Consider the following 17474-nt stretch of genomic DNA (forward strand, 5'->3'; position numbering starts at 1 on the left):
GTGTAACACTTAGGAAGTCACTGCAATGGCACCAGCCTGACAGAGCTCAAGAAGCATTTGGACGATACCCTCGGGCACATGGTGTGACTTTTGGGAATGGTGCTGTGCAGGGCCAGGAGTGGGACTCAATGTCCCCTAACAATTCAGCATATTCTGTGATTCTGCAAATTTTCAGCACCTGGGCATCACTTACAGCTTGTTGCCTGCTTGATTAAATCTCCCTTCCTGTCGATTAGGCCTGAAAGCCCACAAAGACCTAACATCAAAGAACGCCTTTTCCTGAGGAAATTCCCACACATTCCGTTGCCCAGCGAGGGGGCTGCCCGGAGGGGCCGGACTACATTTCCCGCGAGGCTTTGCGGGGCGCGGCAGAAATGCGTCACTCGCCGTGGCCGCGGGAAGGCGCCCGGCGCGGCCCCAGCATGGCGGCGCTGCGGGTGGCGGCGCGGCGGAGGCCGGGGCTCGGCCCCGCGGGGCTCAGGGCGCTCTGGGGCGGCCGCAGGTACCCGCAGGGCACAGGGTGGGGGTGGCTTCTGGCCTTCTCCGCATGCTGGGCCTTCACCGGGCCGTGGCTCTCTGGAGGTCATTTAGCCCGGCACCCCCTGAGCAAGTCCCTCAGGGTTTGTCCGGGCGGCTTTGGAATGGCCTTAGGGAAGGAGACTCCACGGGTTCTCTGGGCAGCCAGCGCCCACCGAGGTCCGCTGCTGGTAGGGGTGCAGCGGTGCAGGGTTGGAGCCTTTAGAGCTGCTTTTGTTAGGAGTGGGAAGAGAGGGATTTCGCGGGAATGAAAACCAGTTCCTCTGTAACATTTTGCGTGAAACTACCCATGGGTTGCTGACTAGGTTGTGGCATATGAGAAGATAAAATTCTTAACTAAAAATTAGTGATTTTTTTTTTTTTTTTTGCATATGGGCACTGATTTTCTTCTGTAGTAGTGGTTATTTTCTGATATGCTTTTTATTCACAGCAGATTAGAAAACGGAGCTGTAACAGAAAAGAAGTAACTAATCTTGTTAAAATGCTGTTTTCACTCAGACCAGTGGAGGAAGGTGGGTGGGTGATTGCTCTGCAGAGGCAGCCTGTGTGGGGAGCAGCACTCGGGGAAAGCCTGTGCACTTCTGGCTAACGGACCTGATGAGTCCGTGGGCTGTGTGAAAAGTCTGGATTGAGTGGTTAAAAACACCACGAATACGAAAATGCTCTGACTCTGTCTGGAGTAGCTCAGAGGCTGAAAATGTGTTCTGGTGCCAGCAGGAAGGAGGAAAGAGAAGTGGAAGCAGACGGAGCAGTTCGTGAGAAGGAGGAGAGGAGCGAGCCCAGCCTGATCCACCCCCCGCCCCGCCGCCGGAGCTACGTCCCGCCCGAGGACCTGCAGAGCTGCCTGGAGTCCCACGTCAGGGAGGTCTTCGGGGCCTGTGTTCCCGAGGACTGGCAGCAGGCTCCCCTGCAGGAGAACAGGCTGAAGCACCGCCTGCTGGCCCGGCTGGCGGCAGAGCTGGGACACGCTGTCCCCAACTCGCAGCTGCACCGCATGCGCCGCGCCGGGGACGTGCTGGGTTTCTATCGCACGCCCGTGAAGGACGGCACCAAGATCGATGAACTCGCGGCCGCAGAGCTGCCCCCGAACCTGAAAATCATTTGGCAGCAGTGAGTGCCCCCACGCAGCATCCCTGTGCCTGGCTGGTGCTGCAGGGCAGCAGCAGAGCCCTCTGGTTGGGCTGAGATCTGTGAATTTCAGTAATAAAGGTTCACTGAGCTGTGCTCAGGTTTGGCTGTTCCTGTTCTGCTCTTTTTTCCCTGCAGACCGGTTCTTGCGAGGCACTGGTGCGGCGTGGGCACTGCCAGCTGCCCCCTGCCCTTTCCCTGCTGCCGGGCACTGACAGGATCCAGTGGGGATCAACAAGGGGGCCATCTCCACCGTTTCTACTCTGCACCTCTGTATTGGTTTTGGCTGGGGTAGACTTACTTTTGTTCCCAGGGGCTGTTGTGGGGCTGTATTTTTGACCTGTGCTGAACTCAGGGCTGATAATACAGAGATGTTTTTGCTATTGCTGAGCAGAGCAGGGCTTCCACAAAGCCAAGGCCTTTCCTGTTATTCTTGCTGCCACACAGGTGAGGGGATTGGGGGTACATGGGAGGAGACACAGCCAGGATAGGTGGCCCAAACTGACCCAAGGGATATTCCAGACCATATGGCATCAGGCTCAGTGTATAAAAAATGGGGGAAGAAGGAAGCAGGGGACATGTGGAACGATGGCATTTGTCCTTCCAAGTCACTGTGATGTGCAATGGGACCCTGCTCTGCTGGAGGTGCTGAACACCAGCCCAGCCATGGGAAGCAGGGGATTAATTCCTTATTTTGCTTTGCTTGTGTGTGCAGCCTTTGCTTCCCCCATGAAACTGTCCTTATCCCAACGCACGAGTTTCCCAGCTTTTACCTTTCTGATTCTCAGGAGCGTGGCAGTGTGCTTCCCACTGCTCACACTGTGCCTCACAGAGATCTTCTGCTTTCCTTCTGTTTCGCTGCTGTGAAAGCCAGTGCCTGTGTGGCCACTCTGGGGATGTGCTTGGCAAGCACTGGAGCACAGATGCCAAGCTCTGGAATGCCTTTTCTGGCACTGGTGAATGGCACTGCAGCTGTCTGCCTGCCTAGATTTCTTCAGACTGTTCCTGGTCGGCCCAGATCAGGCTGTCAAAACAATTGAAGGAGTTGCCAACAGGACTGGTGTGAGGATTAGTCTGTGCTAGCCCTCAGGATGCTGTGATCTTTCCATTTCCCTTTCTCAAAAGGAAAAAACAAACAAAAGATGAAAATTTGTTCAATTGACCTGTTTCATGTCTTACCATATGTCAACAAGAGCTGTCATGGAATGAAACACTCAACATAGTCAAAATTTATGATTTCTTTCCAGAATATGAAACTTGGTGGGTTTTATAACAGACAATTCAGTTGAGCTTTTCCCTATATTTACTTTCACTTGAAAATATCAGAACACTGCAAAATTGCAGTACAGTGATGTCTAAGTAATCCATGAATTTGTTGAACATGCCACCAGGCTTTACAACTTTACATCCCTGAGTTATGGATCAGGGATACATTCTCCTTAAGCATCCAGACAGTTTCTAATTAAAGGAAAAATTAACCATTTAATTCTTGTCTCTGGGAATCAGCTGTCTGCTTTTAGCTGTCTGCATTTTTGGTGTTTTTTTTTTTTTTCCATGCGTTCATAAAGAAATTCCTGTACATGATAGAGCAGCTTATACTGTAATCTTTCCAAAAGTACAGTCACAGAAAGCAAAACAAATCTTCATGAAATTCTGAAGGAGAAGAAGGTAGGTATTTTACATAGCATTTTCTATTTCTAGAATGCTGTCAGTAAGTCTGACTCTAATGATTGGATCTCCTCTTCCTGGAGATTTCACAACCTTAGAAAAAGACAGTTCCCTGCAGAATAATTTATATCCACACAGTTGTGGGTTCTTTGGGGCTCTTTTTACTTCTGTTGGCAAATGGAATAGTGAAATATCAGGAGCATGGAATTTACTAACTGGTTCTTTAGGCAGTCAGATTATAAAGGAAAATATAGACAAAGGTCATAAATTCATATTGGAAAGCTGGACAAGGACACCAAGCCTCACATCTTCATTTCCCTGTCTCCTGAAGCTGGAAGTTTCTCTTCTTTCTTCCCCTGCTAACCAGGTAGCAAAATCTGTTCCAGAATCAGTGGCAGTGTTATAAATAAGAAGCTTGACTAGGCCAATATTCAAGCAGCAATCAATTTATTAATTAATGTGGTAAAGTATGAGCAAAACAGCGCTGGGTACAGTGGGAGAAGTTTTCCCTCCAGCTGCACATCGATGGTTGAGGCTTACAGGTATTTCTAGGGGTGCACATAAGCTTTTCTCAGCAGTTTCTATTCCCGATTTTTACGTCACAATTCTATACACTCTTGTGAGTTAGTTTTTCTCAGGATGTACCCCAGAAAGGAGTATTCCCAGATGGTGGGTGCCGACTTCCAAAAGAAGAAAGAGGTCTCCCAGCTGGTGCGGTCCAGACTCCAGATGTGGGCCCACCTTTTAATTGCAAAGACTATAAATCTCATAACAGTGATGTCCAGCTTCCCTTGGTCGAAGCCATCAATCGTTGGGTTGATGTTCATCTTCCTTTCTCAAGCTGCTTTTTACTGTTTTGCTAAGGTGTTGAGATAAGCATGTTTCCTTTACATATGTTCTAAACTTATATTTTCAAAGCTCCTTCCTACAAGCAATATTCTAAAATTATACTTGAAAAGCTTATTATTGCAAAGCTGTTTAATGCTTAGCTAGGTGCAAAAAGTTCCTGTCCAGCAGCAACATCCTTAAAGCTTTAATTCAGATGCTGTAAAGGTTAATTGCAAACAAAGGATAAGTTCAAAGGCCTTCTTCCATGCTTTATTCCCTCCGTTATTTTTCAGAATTCATCTTTTAATTGTCCCATGATCAGTTTCCACACATATCACAATCACAAGTACACACGCTGCCTGTATGTACCTGACTCAGCTTTGTATCTCACAACAAGATCTTTTCAGTTCACAGGTCTAGAATCAGAGCAAGGCAGAAAAGCCAAGGGTTCTTAAAAAAAATCCAGTTCAGAGTAGAAAAAAATGGTCTTCATTTGCTACTAGATGTGCCTGGAAAAGGGGAATGCTTGTTTTGTGCCAGCTGGATGAGGAATTGGGTCAAAATCGAAGTACTTTGTAGGGTGCAGTTCAGCCTGTTCCCTGCTGTGGGTCCATGAAATGGACTCATCTGAGAGTACTGACCATGGCATTGGCAGGTAGATGAAAACAAAGACAGACAGATAAAATTAACTTTGCCTGTAATCTGTAACAGTTATATTCTCTAAAATTTACAAACCACAATAAAGGATGGAAATTTAATGAGGAAACATATAGACTACAAGGGATGTAAGAGTCAGAGATCACAGATAGTAAATATGGTTCTTTGTTCACAATATGTGCACGTGATGGGGCTGTCTTCTGCTCTTTGGATCGTTTTTGTTTTATTTTTTTTCTTTTTTCAAGGTATCTGAACAGACAGCTGAAGACGGGTGGTGAGAGAAATGAGCATTATCTTGCCTTCTTCTCTTCACACCTACAACAGACAGTGGGGGAAAAAGGAAGAAAAAAAATGGGAGAGCAAGAAACATGCCAGATGAGGTTCTAGTATGCTAACGTGAAGGAAACTGCAACAAGTGTCGACATTTTGGCATTCAGAACTTGCTCTTACAGAGGTCTAGGGGATTGAATGCGAGCCTTCTTCACTTTCTTCTAGTGAAATATTCACTGTGAAGTGTCAAGACCAAAGAGTTTTTCTCTGCATTAGCTTGCCAATGTGAGATACAAAGCTGTGTTTCGTGTCAGGTACATACAGGCAGTGTGTGTGCTTGTGATTGTGATATGTATGGAAACTGATCATGGGACAATTAGAGGATGAATTCCAAAAAAATAACTGAGGGAGTAAAGCATGGAAGAAGGCCTTTGAACTTATCCTTTGTTTGCAATTAACCTTTACAGCATCTGAATTAAAGCTTAAAGGATGTTGCTGCTGGACAGGAACTTTTTGCACCTAGCTAAGCATTAAACAGCTTTGCAATAATAAGCTTTTCAAGTATAATTTTAGAATATTGCTTGTAGGAAGGAGCTTTGAAAATATAAGTTTAGAATATATGTAAAGGAAACATGCTTATATCAACACCTTAGCAAAACAGTAAAAAGCAGCTTGAGAAAGGAAGATGAACATCAACTCAAGGATTGATGGCTTCGACCAAGGGAAGCTGGACATCACTGTTATGAGATTTATAGTCTTTGCAATTAAAAGGTGGACCCACATCTGGAGTCTGGACCGCACCAGCTGGGAGACCTCTTCCTTCTTTCGGAAGTCGGACCCCACCATCTGGGGATGCTCCTTTCTGGGGTACATCCTGAGAAAAACTAACTCACAATAGTGTATAGAATTGTGACGTAAAAATCGGGAATAGAAACTGCTGAAAAAAAAGCTCATGTGCACCCCTATAAATATCTGTACGCCCCAACCATCGTTGTGCAGTTGGAGGGAAAACTCCCCCCACTGTACCCAGCGCTGTTTTGCTCATACTTTACCACATTAATTAATAAATTGATTGCTGTTTGAATATTGGCCTAGTCAAGCTTCTTACTTATAACACCAAAACGTCTGGATTTGTGTTTAAATAGGTTGGCAGCACCGGGTTCTCCTTCGGAGAGGAGAGCTCTTTCCCGGACACAGTGACCGCGCATCTCCCGGACATCCCGCCCTCTCCCACAGCGTCTCGTGACAACGGGAAGGACTCCTCAGGGGAACCGGTCCTGGCAGCTGCACGGGCGTCCCAAAAAGCTCCCCCGCGGCAGGGAGGCGTGGAAGGGGGTCCCGCGGAGCTCGGAGCAGAGTTTCTCTGGGCTCGCTTCGGCTCCGGCTCGGTGACGGGCGGAGCGCGGCGGGGCCCGGCCGAGCGCGGCAGCGCGCGCGGCTGCCAGGACCTCGCCAGGGCGCTGCTGCGCATGCGCGGCCCGAGCTTCTCCTCCCCCGCCTCGCGCGCTGCGTCTTTCCCGTCATCCCTTTCCCGATCTTTTTCATCCTTTTCCTCTTTCCCCCGTCTCCGCGCCTCTGCCGCCGCGGCCATGGGGAAGCTGAACGTGGTGATGCTGCGGTACCTGTCCCGGGAGCACTTCAGGGTGCTGACCGCGGTGAGCGGGCGGGCCGGGCGGTGTCGCAGCCGCGGCGGGAGGGGCCGCCTGCGGGGCCGCCGCCTCCCCCGGGCTCCGCGCGGGGCTGCGCTGGGGAGGGCCCGGCTCGGGCCCGTGTCTGCTTCGGCCGCCCGGCCGGGGCGAATCGGGAGGCGCAGGGAGTTCTTGGGGATGCCAGGGAAGTCCCTGGGGGTGCCCGGGTGGTCGCAGACCCATCGCGGTGAGGCGGCAGCCCCAGCGTCTCTGCTCGCTCTGCTCGCCGCGACGGGGACCGAAATCTAGTTAGCCACTCGTGTCGTGGCTTGCACTGAAGAACTTCCCTGCGTGGGTTGTACATCGGCTGCCAAGGAGCAGCGAAGCAAGTGGAAAGATTTGTTAAGGCTTAAAACGTAGAAAGTTAAGTCTTAAAATCTGTAGTCTTTAAAAAGTGCTCATTTGAAAAGGGATTTTACTCTTGAGCCGGATCTGTACTTCATTGTACTTCAAGACAGGATTGACAAATCTGTTTTTAATTACTCTTTTAGGTGGAAATGGGCATGAAGAACCATGAAATAGTTCCTGCTAGCTTAATTGCTTCCATTGCCAGCCTTAAACACGGTGGCTGTAATAAAATCTTGAGAGAGTTGGCGAAGCACAAACTTCTGGCTTACGAACGAACTAAAAGTGAGTTTGAATTTTGTGTCGGACTCCCTTTCTTACCCTGTGCCCTGTGCCTCACAGTGGCACCTGCCCAACAGGTTGGGATGTGGGAGTGCCCAGAGTGTTTGCTTTGCCTTCTCTTGGCCTCAGCCTGGAAACGTGGGTTTGTGCAGCACCAGATGCTTTGTCTGCTTGTATCTGTAGAAGTGAGAGACAGAAAAAAGATGAACAGTTAACTTACTTTTTTGCTCAGAATAAGGTAAAAAGAATCATCGCTTGAAGCAGTGTTCAAATGCTTGCAGGAATCAATCCAAGTGAGTGATATCCTCACAGTTCTGGAACAGACTGCACAGTCCTTGGACATTTCTCTGCCTCAGGAACAGCTGCTAAAGCAGTATTTATTATCTGCCATATGACAAGGTTGTGCAGGCCTTTCCCCATTCCCTTCAGCCTTTTAGTTGGATCTGGCCCTGCAAACACAGTGGAGATGTCTCCCTGTGTTCTCCCTTTTGTCCCAGTTCTTAGAGGACTGAGGGTTGCTCCAATACAATTTAAACATCTTCACCATTCAGGCAAATGGGGCTGGTACGAGCCAAGGGGTGAAATATTGCTTGGGTGCTGTGTACTGCAAGAAACAACACTAAGTTGAGATTTGTTTTAAATGTGATGTATGCATAACGAGGAGTGAAATGTATTTTATTTTCACCCAGCTGTCCAGGGTTATCGGTTAACTAATGCAGGATACGATTACCTGGCTCTGAAAACTCTCTCTTCCCGACAAGTCATCAGTTCTGTGGGGAACCAGATGGGTGTTGGCAAAGAATCAGGTAAACTAAAATAACATTTTTAATAATTTTTTTAAGCAAACACATCTGTAATACTGCAAATATTTTGCTGGAAACTAGGGGAGTTTTCCTCTGGATAGGCAGATCAGCTAATCTGTCAAACACCAAGATGTATTTGAACATAGCACGTTCGAGTGCTCTGTGAGGCTTCTGGCTACACTTGAGTGTTTTTTTACAAAAGTGTAATTGCATTTTGCCCAATGTGTTCATTTCTTAGTTCATTATTTAACAAGGTACTTGGCAGGCAGGTGCTGCTTGTGTTGTGCTTTGTGGAGAGTTTCAAACCATTTAACAAAAAGATAATTTCAGCTTTTTCATCCCACTTAAAGGTAAGGTAGTAAAGTAAAATAGGCCCAAAAGTATCGGAACGCTTTCTTGGTTCCTGTTATGTTCATGTAGTTTGACCCAGATTGTGACTTTTGTAATTGAAGAAGGGGATTATTTGGGACAAATACTAGAAATTAAGTTTAGGGTATTTGTTAACACAAAATTAGGAGTCTGGTCCCTTGGCTTGTCTCTCCATTGATCGGGAAGGAGAAGCTCTTCCAGGATGTGGTCAAGAACACCAGAGCACTGAAAGATGCTTCAGATCCTGTCAGCATTTCTTCTGTTGGAGTACCATGAATTCTTTCACAGTAATTTCTTCATGCTCAAACTTCTGATACACACTATGTAATTAGCTGCCTTTGCTAAAACTTGAGGGTCAGAAAGGATGAGGAGTGAGGTAGCAAACTTTCACTGCACTTTTTCATCTGGCTTGTTAGATATGATTAATTTCTTAGATCTGTGCTGTTATGTATTTTCTAGATATTTATATTGTTGCCAATGAAGAGGAGCAACAGTTTGCACTGAAGTTGCACCGGCTGGGGAGAACCTCCTTTCGAAACCTGAAAAACAAACGTGACTACCACAAGCACAGGCACAAAATGTCCTGGCTGTACTTGTCCCGGCTAGCAGCAATGAAGGAGTTTGCCTACATGAAGGTAGGTGGCCACTCACACAGAGCCAGCAATGGTGGGACATGCTGGAAGATGCTTCTCAGGGTGTCTTTTGATCACTTTGTGTTCGCAGTACTGCTAGGATTTGTGCTTCATTTTTTTTCTCTCCCCTCATGGAGCTAAAGTATACATTTCAGAAAGCTTCAATGCAACATGCTTTGTACACTTCCCAGTGCCAAAATTAAGCTTTGCCATTGAAATCATGTGGAACAGATTCAGGGATCATGAGAGAATTTCAAATTAATGATGTTATTTATGGATAGATAATCTGTATATCACCAGTTCTGCAGTTTTTCCTTCAAAATTTATTGCATAAACTAGGAAGCAGTTGTCATTTCTTAAAATTAACCTGTTTTTTATTTTACCAAGCTTTCACTTGTTGCTGTGCTGTTGAGGGAAATCTTTCAGATCAAAACTGCTCTTTTGATCTAAAAAGGCACATTTAGTTCTGTGCTGTGAGAAAAGATTTCATTATACTGCTAATCTTGAATTCTGAGGGGTTTTAGCTGCTTCAAAAAACCACAAATATTGTATAGTGATGAAAGATGATAGGTGAAGACTAATTAGTAATAAAAACCTGGTTTTTGTTTCTCCTTTTGAGTTATTCAAGAGTAATATATACATGAAATTATTTTCTTGTTCTTGTAAATAAAGAACCATGATTAATTGTCTCGGTGGCCTCCACGGAGAGAGAAAGAACTAACACCATCATTTAGAACCTCTGTCCAGGTGGGGTCAGGTTCCCTGAGCAGAGGATTGGGGGAGGTTTAATTGAGTGCTTAAAAGCAGTAATACTTTAGTAACAAAAACTGCATTTATGTTGCTTTAATTTAGGACTCTCTAGAAAAGTTCCCTGGTAACAACAGAATGAGTAAAAACAGAATGGACCCATAAAAAAGTTGAGTGGATCTAGTTAATTACTAAATTTGTGCTAGAAAATGCAAACAGGAGAGCTTCAAAATATTATGACCTATCTTTGTTTAATCTTAAGTGTGGCATAAAGCTGATTATTACTGTTTAGGAATGAACTTGTGTTCACAGGCACAAACAAACACATACTTGTGTTTACAGCAACTGAGTTGGCTAATCAGGCAGGAGTGTACTGGCAGCAGCTTAATGTGGAAATCTTTTCTAATGCCAAACACCCCATTTCCTATTCCTGTTGCTGATTCCACAGGCTAATGTACCAGATAAGGTTCTGTCATTTCTCCAGTTTGTTGTGATTTTCTTCCAGATGCATGATAACTAAATTGTAGGCGGTGCACTCAGTGTCTAAACTTCTGAATTTTATTGTCTTTGCAGAGAGAGTTGAAATGGCTGTGAGGCTGTTTTCCTTCCTAGGCATGTGATTTGGGCAATACATGCTGCTATCACAGTGATACGTACTGCTTATCTTAGGTGTGGGTTTGTCAATGTGTGTAACGTTTCCTTACCTATTGAATTTCAATTGTTCAATGTGTTGTCTCTTTCCAGGCTTTGCACGACAGAGAATTTCCTGTTCCAAAGCCCATAGACTACAACAGGCATGCAGTTGTTATGGAACTTGTTGATGGATATCCTTTGTAAGTAGTGAAAGCTTGAGTTCTCTGTGTTACAGAGACCCTGACAACCCTAGGAAAAGCAACAGGGTTAGGGTTTTTCCTTGTTTCCTGCACAGAAATTGCACATTCCATATGCTACTTGGTATACAGAGTATTAATATCATGTTCTGAGCTCCACTTTGTGATCCGTGCTCTGTTAATAGAGGTGAGTTTGTAACTCAGTTCTGCACTGTTTATAACAGACTACCACGTATAATCTGGTTTTGCACCTTTGAGAAAGTTTATTTTGCTTGAGCTTTTCAACCTCTAGGAACATTAAATATTATTTGAGGTTTGTAGGTGAAAGGTTGGTTTGGTTTTGAATGCAAAAGGCCTGTCTCTTTCATAACCCAGGTCTAATCCAGAGATTTAAAGTGTCTAGTTACAGAACAGACCAGTCCATTGTCTTGTATAGGATTCAAGATCTTAAGTTTAATCAAAAGGGAATTAATTCCAAAGTAAAAGAGTTGAAGAATAATGTGGAAAAGACTTCCCACCCTCATTTGTTAAATAATTCCACATCCATTGTGTAAACAGAACACTTTCAAGTTCCTTGTGGCAGTCTGCAGTGGAAGTTTAGTTTTTCTTCTTTTCCTAACATAATCTAGAAAATCTAATTTTGTAGAAGAAAATGCCACAGGCCATTTGAATTTCAGCATAAGAAGATTTGGCTCCTACTGACACAATAAGATTACCTAAAACAGGAGAAACCTAGAAGTTTGCTGGTCCATTATTTACATAATGCATTATGACAGCAGTGCTCAGTGGAAGACAGTGAGTGAGTTCAGGTGAGGTTTAGCCTGGATAGAAGGAGGTATTTTCTCCTCTTGAGGACAGAGAGGCAGTGGCACAAGTTGCTTGGGAAGGTTTCACTGTCTCTCTCTGTTCCCAGAAGTTTTCTATCCCAGCTAGCCAGAGATCTGAGCACTCTGGTCTGGTCTCAGATTTGACCCTGCTTTCAGGAGGATGCTGGACCAGAGACCTGAGGGCTCTTTTAATTTGAATTACTCTGGCATTCTGTCAAGTGTATTTCATACACTTTCTCTGTATTTTTAAATTAAGTCTTTCAAGGTTGAGATTATTTAATTTTACTTAACTTTTCAGGTGCCAGGTGCGCCAAGTGGAAGATCCTGCTGCCATCTACAGTGAATTAATGGACCTGATTGTAAAACTTGCCAATCATGGCCTGATCCATGGGGATTTCAATGAGTTTAATCTCATCTTGGATAATAACGACCATGCCACTTTGATTGATTTCCCTCAGATGATGTCAACATCCCATGCAAATGCTGAATGGTAGGTTAGGTCCAAAGGTGTTTTCCAGGTGAATCTGACAAAAGCAAACAGTCAACCACAACTTGTTTCCCTAAGTCTTCTCCTGAATCTTTTTCTGCCACTGTTGTGATGCAGCACAAGTCATGTTCCAAACAAAGAATGAGTAGAAATGTCTCTGCTGAATACATGTGTGATTAATTGCGTCTCACTCAGAAATGATCCATATCCAGTTTCCCTTCCTAGCCTTTTGGCTTGAGATCACTACTAGAAATAATTTTCAAATAAAACCATGTAGGGTAAATGCTTCTTATTGCAATAGACTCCACTGATTTTTGGTACAATTTGTTTGTACAATTCTGTATTTTTTACAGGTATTTTAACAGAGATGTTAACTGTATTAAAGAGTTCTTCAAGAAACGCTTCAACTATGAAAGTGAGCTCTTCCCAACCTTCAAAGACGTCAGGTAGAAATGACCAGATGAATTTGAGTTCTACTTATGGCACTAGTGTTGGTATTCTGAGAAAAGGGAATTCCTGTGAGAGATGCCTGTGGGAGAAATAAAAAAAATATGTCCAACTATGCAATTTTAAGTTACATTTTTCTCATTTCTATGGTGTTTTCTTTGAAGTTACTGTAGGTGGTTTTCAAGTATGCTTTAATATCCTCTGCTGCCTTCTTTGTTTTCTTGCAACCAAGGAAGAGAGGTCAACCTCAAAGCTTGATCCAAATGGTGACTGTCCAGGAAATTTTAACTGTGATGCAGAATCAGCCTGTTTGATTTTAATTAACAGTTTAACAATTCTAATATATTGAAGATTAATTTGGATTTCTGTTTCAAAATTGTTTTTAAATGCTTGTAAATAGAGTGGCTGCCTCCTTAGAGATTATTACATTTAAACTTTTCTTCCTGTTGTCTTTTGCTCCTTCTGAAAAGTAAACTTACTTTTCACTCATTTTAAGACCAAAACTTACACTGAAACTGTGTAAAGGGACTGAAACTGTTACAATGAAAATGGTTTTATTTCATTCTGAGCACTTTTCCTAAGGAGCTCTAGACTTTAATCAGCCTTTGTATATCAGACCCTTTATTATTCTGCTTGCTTAAGCATGATTTGAACTTAAACCAACATGTTATTCCTGCTAAACTAGAACAATTTCCTGAAAAAAAACCCCAAACAACTATGAATACAGATTATGTAGATGGAATCATCTTCTGGAGGAGTTTTCTTCTCTTGGATTACATTCTAAGTTAGTATTTCACCTAAAGCTCAGCACCATCATGTATTTTGTGTGTTTCAACAGTGTATCTTTTTTATTGATAGTGGGTAATTTTAGTCTAGCTTGGTTAGCATTTTGAACCCAAAATGTAGTATTGATAACTTGGCTTATTAAATTTAGCATATTTAAAGAAAACATTCCTTTTCCACAGGAGAGAGTGTTCTCTTGATAAAGAGATTGCTGCCAGTGGCTATGCAAAGGAGATGCAGGAAGATGGTGAACTGCTTTGCCCCAGCGGTTCTGATGAGGATGACAATACAGAGGTGTTAGAACTTCTAGAGGATGCTGAGCAAGAGCTCAACTTCTTCAGCAGAAATGAACAGAACAGTGAAGACTTCACATGTGACGTGGATGATTTCTCTGAAAGCAGAGCCTCTGACAACGCTGCAAGCAGCAGTGAGGAAGAGGCTGATACAGCTAAAAGCAGGGAAAATACACTAAGACTAAATATGGCAGAGTCGAGTTCAGCCTTGGAAGAAGATGAAGGGCCAGCTGTGCCTTGGAAGTCCAGTGAAGATGTAGAGAGGCCTGCAATTACTTCTTTTAAGGGCAAAAGACTAACTGGAAATGCTGCTGAACTGGAAGGTCAGGCAGGTCAAGGAGGGTGCAATGAAGATGAGTGCCCTGAGCTGGTCAACTCACCAGCCTTAAATGAGGAATTCAGTCATTACAGGTGAAGATTCACATTTACTGTCTAGAAGTCTGACCCTTTCCTTGCTCCCAAAAATGTACATGTGTCAAGTAGCTCAAGAAGGATTGCTCTTCAGCTGCCCTTGTTTAAACTGAAGACTAAAAATTAAATTTATTTTGAAAATACACCAGTAAATATCCTTCCTATTGGTGGTGTGGTTGTCCAGCTCTGTTGTATTTATCTAGTGAGAAAACAGGTTTTGCACTTTAAAGACCAGCCTATTTTCTGTGGTGGATTTTTTCCCCCTTTCTCTTCATTTCAGCTAGTATTGATAATGAAGGAGTTCTTGATGTTAAAATACTGCTTCTAAATAACTTCCCTGAGGATGTTTATAATTCAAATACTTTGTATCAAAGGCAAATGTTCTGCTACTCACTCAGCTGGAGTTATCAATAACAAGCTGCTTGGAGTGTTTCATTCAAATATATTGTACTGTATGTTGTTCTGGCTTTTAATTCCTTTCCTGACGTACTTAGAAATTCCTGCTTGCCTTCAGACTAACCCCTTGTGTGTGAAATTATATTTCTTGACTTTGCCAGCCACCGTGTATGGGGATGCAGAGATCATGCTCCTCCTCATTCGCTTTTGCTTCTCAGTTAAATACTGTCAAAACGTTGTGCAGGATCTGAAGTGTTTTAGTGCCCTGAGGTTTCTCTTCTTGTGCTCGATACTTACATGGCTGTTGTGCAACAAATTCTTTTTTCACAAAGTGCCTGTCTTGAACAACCGGTGTTAATGTTTAAACTGATTGTTTAAACATGTAATGTTTAAAACTTGCATGTTTTGTTGCCAGTTTTCAAGTTGTAGCCCAGAAAGTGAAGACTTGAACAGGGTGCTTGTAAAAGCAAAGGTGTGTTTATCTTGCTCATGGGATAATACATTGATTTATGTGTTTCAGTAATGAAGAGTGTATTGTTCCCATTGCTGGGCACAGAACAAGGACTAAGAGCATCACATCAGTCAGAAGTGTTGGCAGCTGTTCAACCATTCCTCCGGTAAATATTATTTTGTTATGTTGTCATCTAGTTGACCCTCAGACCACCTTAAATTGTGCATAGCTGTTAGACCCTGTTTCTGAAATTCTTCTCTGGCATGAATAATCTTTAAAAACAGTTACCATCTGCCTCTCCAGTGTGTATCTCCATTCCCACAGAAAAATAGGACTGATACTGCTGTAACTGCTTACAGGGAGTGCCTTCCAGCACTCTCCTTCGTATTTTGCCTTTTGGTCTCTCACTGAAGCTCCATATCACCACTAACAACTCTCATTTACCCAATAACTAATTTATATTAATATATGTTAATGCACTAACAGCATCAGTTCATCTATTTCTGTTGCTAGTCACAATATTTTTTATTTTGAATGTGGATACTTGAGTCTAGAATTAATTTTGCCTTTCTCACCTCTCTTCTTAGAGATTTCTTGCCATTCTTTTCTGAAAGATTTCTGTGAACTCGCCTTCAGCAGAGATCTCTTTGGCAATTTGAATTTGACCTTCTGAATTACATAAATCAGGACATTTTCAGCAGAATTTAATGTGCTTTTCTTCAACCCCAGAGCAAGCAGTAGGTGATAGGTGTACTTGGTCTCAGGAATTTTGGAACACATGTAGGTTGTGATGGTGGAAAGACTGATGAGTCTTTACACCAAGTGCTGCAGTTCAGCAATAGAATTTGGTGAACTTACCATTATGACATGTAATGTAATGTATCTGCCTTGCAGAATTTATTCTAGCAGAGTTCCAGCAAGACGTGACTCCACCATGATGAAATAGGTGAAAATAATTTGATTTCTCTTTTTCATCCAAGAAAAAATACGCTAAGTGTGCACATGGAATCAGTGTGGCAACTTGAGCTGGGACCATGCCACAATCTGCAAAATCATGGCTTCGTTTTTGCTGGGGGCAGATATTGCCATCACAATGGGGAGCAGAGCTCAGAATGAGCCACAGGTGCAAGTAACAGATGAAATTTCATAGAACTACTCCAGTTTGTTGGAATGGGAAAACCTGGAGGAGGAATTATAAATCACTAATTACCCTTCTCTCTTAGCCACACTTGTGTTACCGAGTTGTTGTTTTCTGTTAGAATCAGTCATATTTTTGTAATCCAAACTTCAGAATAACCAGGGTGCTAAAAAAACATGCACAAACCAAACAATTACTGCTGAGCATGGAATGTTCTGTAGTGTAATCAGCTTTTATGTTTTTGTGTAAGGCCTGTGTTCTGCACTGAGAGGTGTGGGTCCTTTAGCATCTCAGTAGGGAACACACTTGAAGATTAACTTCAAAATTATAAAAATATTTAAAATGCTATTTATTCTAATGAAGACTATCAGAGCACACACACAGCACTCCATGCAGACCTCGTCCATAGCAGAGAATCTCCTTTTTCAGTCAGCTGAACTGTTTTATGATTTTTCTACAAGGAAAGAACTCTGTTCATTTCTACAGTCAAGGTGAACATCATGAATCATGAATGTTCATGCAGAATGTTCATGAGAAAGTTCTGACATCATGTCATGTCATACTGCTAAATGATTTAAAGAAGTTTTGATGACAAATTGCGTGTTTGTTTGTAGGAGCTGGTGAAACAGAAGATAAAGCGTCAGCTGACCAAGCAGCAGAAATCTGCTCTGAAGCAACGGCTGCAAAAAGGGGAGGCAAATATTTACACCAAACAACGTCGAGAAAATATGCACAACATTAAGTCAAGCTTGGATGCAGCCAATTTCTGGGGATAGTTTATTAAAGCTTCTGTGGAAATGAGGAATGTACACAGCTAAAAGGATCGTGCTAATTTACCAAAAATCCTTTTATGTAAAGGAGCAATCTGCTATTCAAACCAGATGTTTTTCTGGGAGTTAATAAATCTCATTCTCATTCCTGTGACCTTGACTGGGAGGTTGTGTTTTGTGTTTCTAGTCAAAACTGTTGACTGTAATTTACATTAAATCAGTAGCATTGATAAGATTATGACAGGAATTTCCCGCAGTGTTTTGTCATAACTGAATTGTGGTGTCTTTGTTGTGCAGAGGCACAAAAAGCCTTTCTTTCAGTTGTAGATGCACAATTATTTGCATGAATGTAAAATGGAAATAGTTTTTGCTAAGTTAGTGACAGGGGACATTACTTCTTTAAACTTTTCCTCCAAAACGTGGGGACTTAGTCAGATGTAACAAAAGCTGGTTTCATTGGCTGAAATAATCATTTGGTGCACGATGTGCCTTGTCTGCTGGAGCTTAAAAACGTAAATAGTAGAACTAAAATTATTTATGGGCACAAACACATTTTGAAGTGCTGTTCTACAAAACAGTACTGAAGCACGAAAAACCCTACTGCCATCCAACTACTTTATTCTGAAGGTAAAAGTAGCTTACAGTAGATATAAAAAGTTAATCATAAAATAATAATGAAATACAACT

The 17474-nt window shown here is 43.0% G+C and overlaps 2 protein-coding genes across 5 annotated transcripts; both read left to right on the top strand.

Annotated features, from left to right (window-relative positions):
• Positions 1-345: 345 nt before the first annotated feature.
• Positions 346-1767, top strand: LOC119695657 (39S ribosomal protein L50, mitochondrial-like). 3 transcript variants are annotated; one of them, XM_038124578.1, is made up of 2 exons: positions 346-502; positions 1252-1767. In XM_038124578.1, exons 1-2 carry the CDS (start codon positions 375-377, stop codon positions 1649-1651), a joined length of 528 nt encoding a protein of 175 aa, XP_037980506.1. In that variant the 5' UTR covers positions 346-374; the 3' UTR covers positions 1652-1767. The 3 variants fall into 3 exon arrangements, with proteins under 3 accessions (XP_037980506.1, XP_037980507.1, XP_037980505.1); XM_038124579.1 differs by having other exon boundaries at positions 349-502; positions 1255-1767; XM_038124577.1 differs by lacking the exon at positions 346-502 and adding an exon at positions 509-696 and having other exon boundaries at positions 1255-1767.
• Positions 1768-6372: 4605 nt separating this feature from the next.
• Positions 6373-16947, top strand: RIOK2 (RIO kinase 2). 2 transcript variants are annotated; one of them, XM_038124559.1, is made up of 10 exons: positions 6373-6731; positions 7268-7406; positions 8093-8209; positions 9035-9210; positions 10699-10787; positions 11910-12101; positions 12452-12544; positions 13511-14032; positions 14949-15045; positions 16632-16947. In XM_038124559.1, exons 1-10 carry the CDS (start codon positions 6558-6560, stop codon positions 16791-16793), a joined length of 1761 nt encoding a protein of 586 aa, XP_037980487.1. In that variant the 5' UTR covers positions 6373-6557; the 3' UTR covers positions 16794-16947. The 2 variants fall into 2 exon arrangements, with proteins under 2 accessions (XP_037980487.1, XP_037980485.1); XM_038124557.1 differs by having other exon boundaries at positions 6546-6743.
• The last annotated feature ends 527 nt before the right edge of the window (positions 16948-17474 follow it).

Source organism: Motacilla alba, chromosome Z (assembly GCF_015832195.1).
Source record: "Motacilla alba alba isolate MOTALB_02 chromosome Z, Motacilla_alba_V1.0_pri, whole genome shotgun sequence".
Classification (NCBI taxonomy): Eukaryota; Metazoa; Chordata; class Aves; order Passeriformes; family Motacillidae; genus Motacilla; species Motacilla alba.

Excerpts from the sequence above, each read along its gene's own strand:
- LOC119695657 (XM_038124577.1), top strand. The coding sequence starts at position 548 with ATGCTGGGCCTTCACCGGGCCGTGGCTCTCTGGAGGTCATTTAGCCCG. Across the intron at positions 697-1,254 it reads GGCAGCCAGCGCCCACCGAG|GAAGGAGGAAAGAGAAGTGG; the intron begins GTCCGCTGCTGG and ends TGGTGCCAGCAG.
- RIOK2 (XM_038124557.1), top strand. The coding sequence starts at position 6,558 with ATGCGCGGCCCGAGCTTCTCCTCCCCCGCCTCGCGCGCTGCGTCTTTC. Across the intron at positions 6,744-7,267 it reads ACTTCAGGGTGCTGACCGCG|GTGGAAATGGGCATGAAGAA; the intron begins GTGAGCGGGCGG and ends TTACTCTTTTAG. Across the intron at positions 15,046-16,631 it reads GCTGTTCAACCATTCCTCCG|GAGCTGGTGAAACAGAAGAT; the intron begins GTAAATATTATT and ends GTTTGTTTGTAG.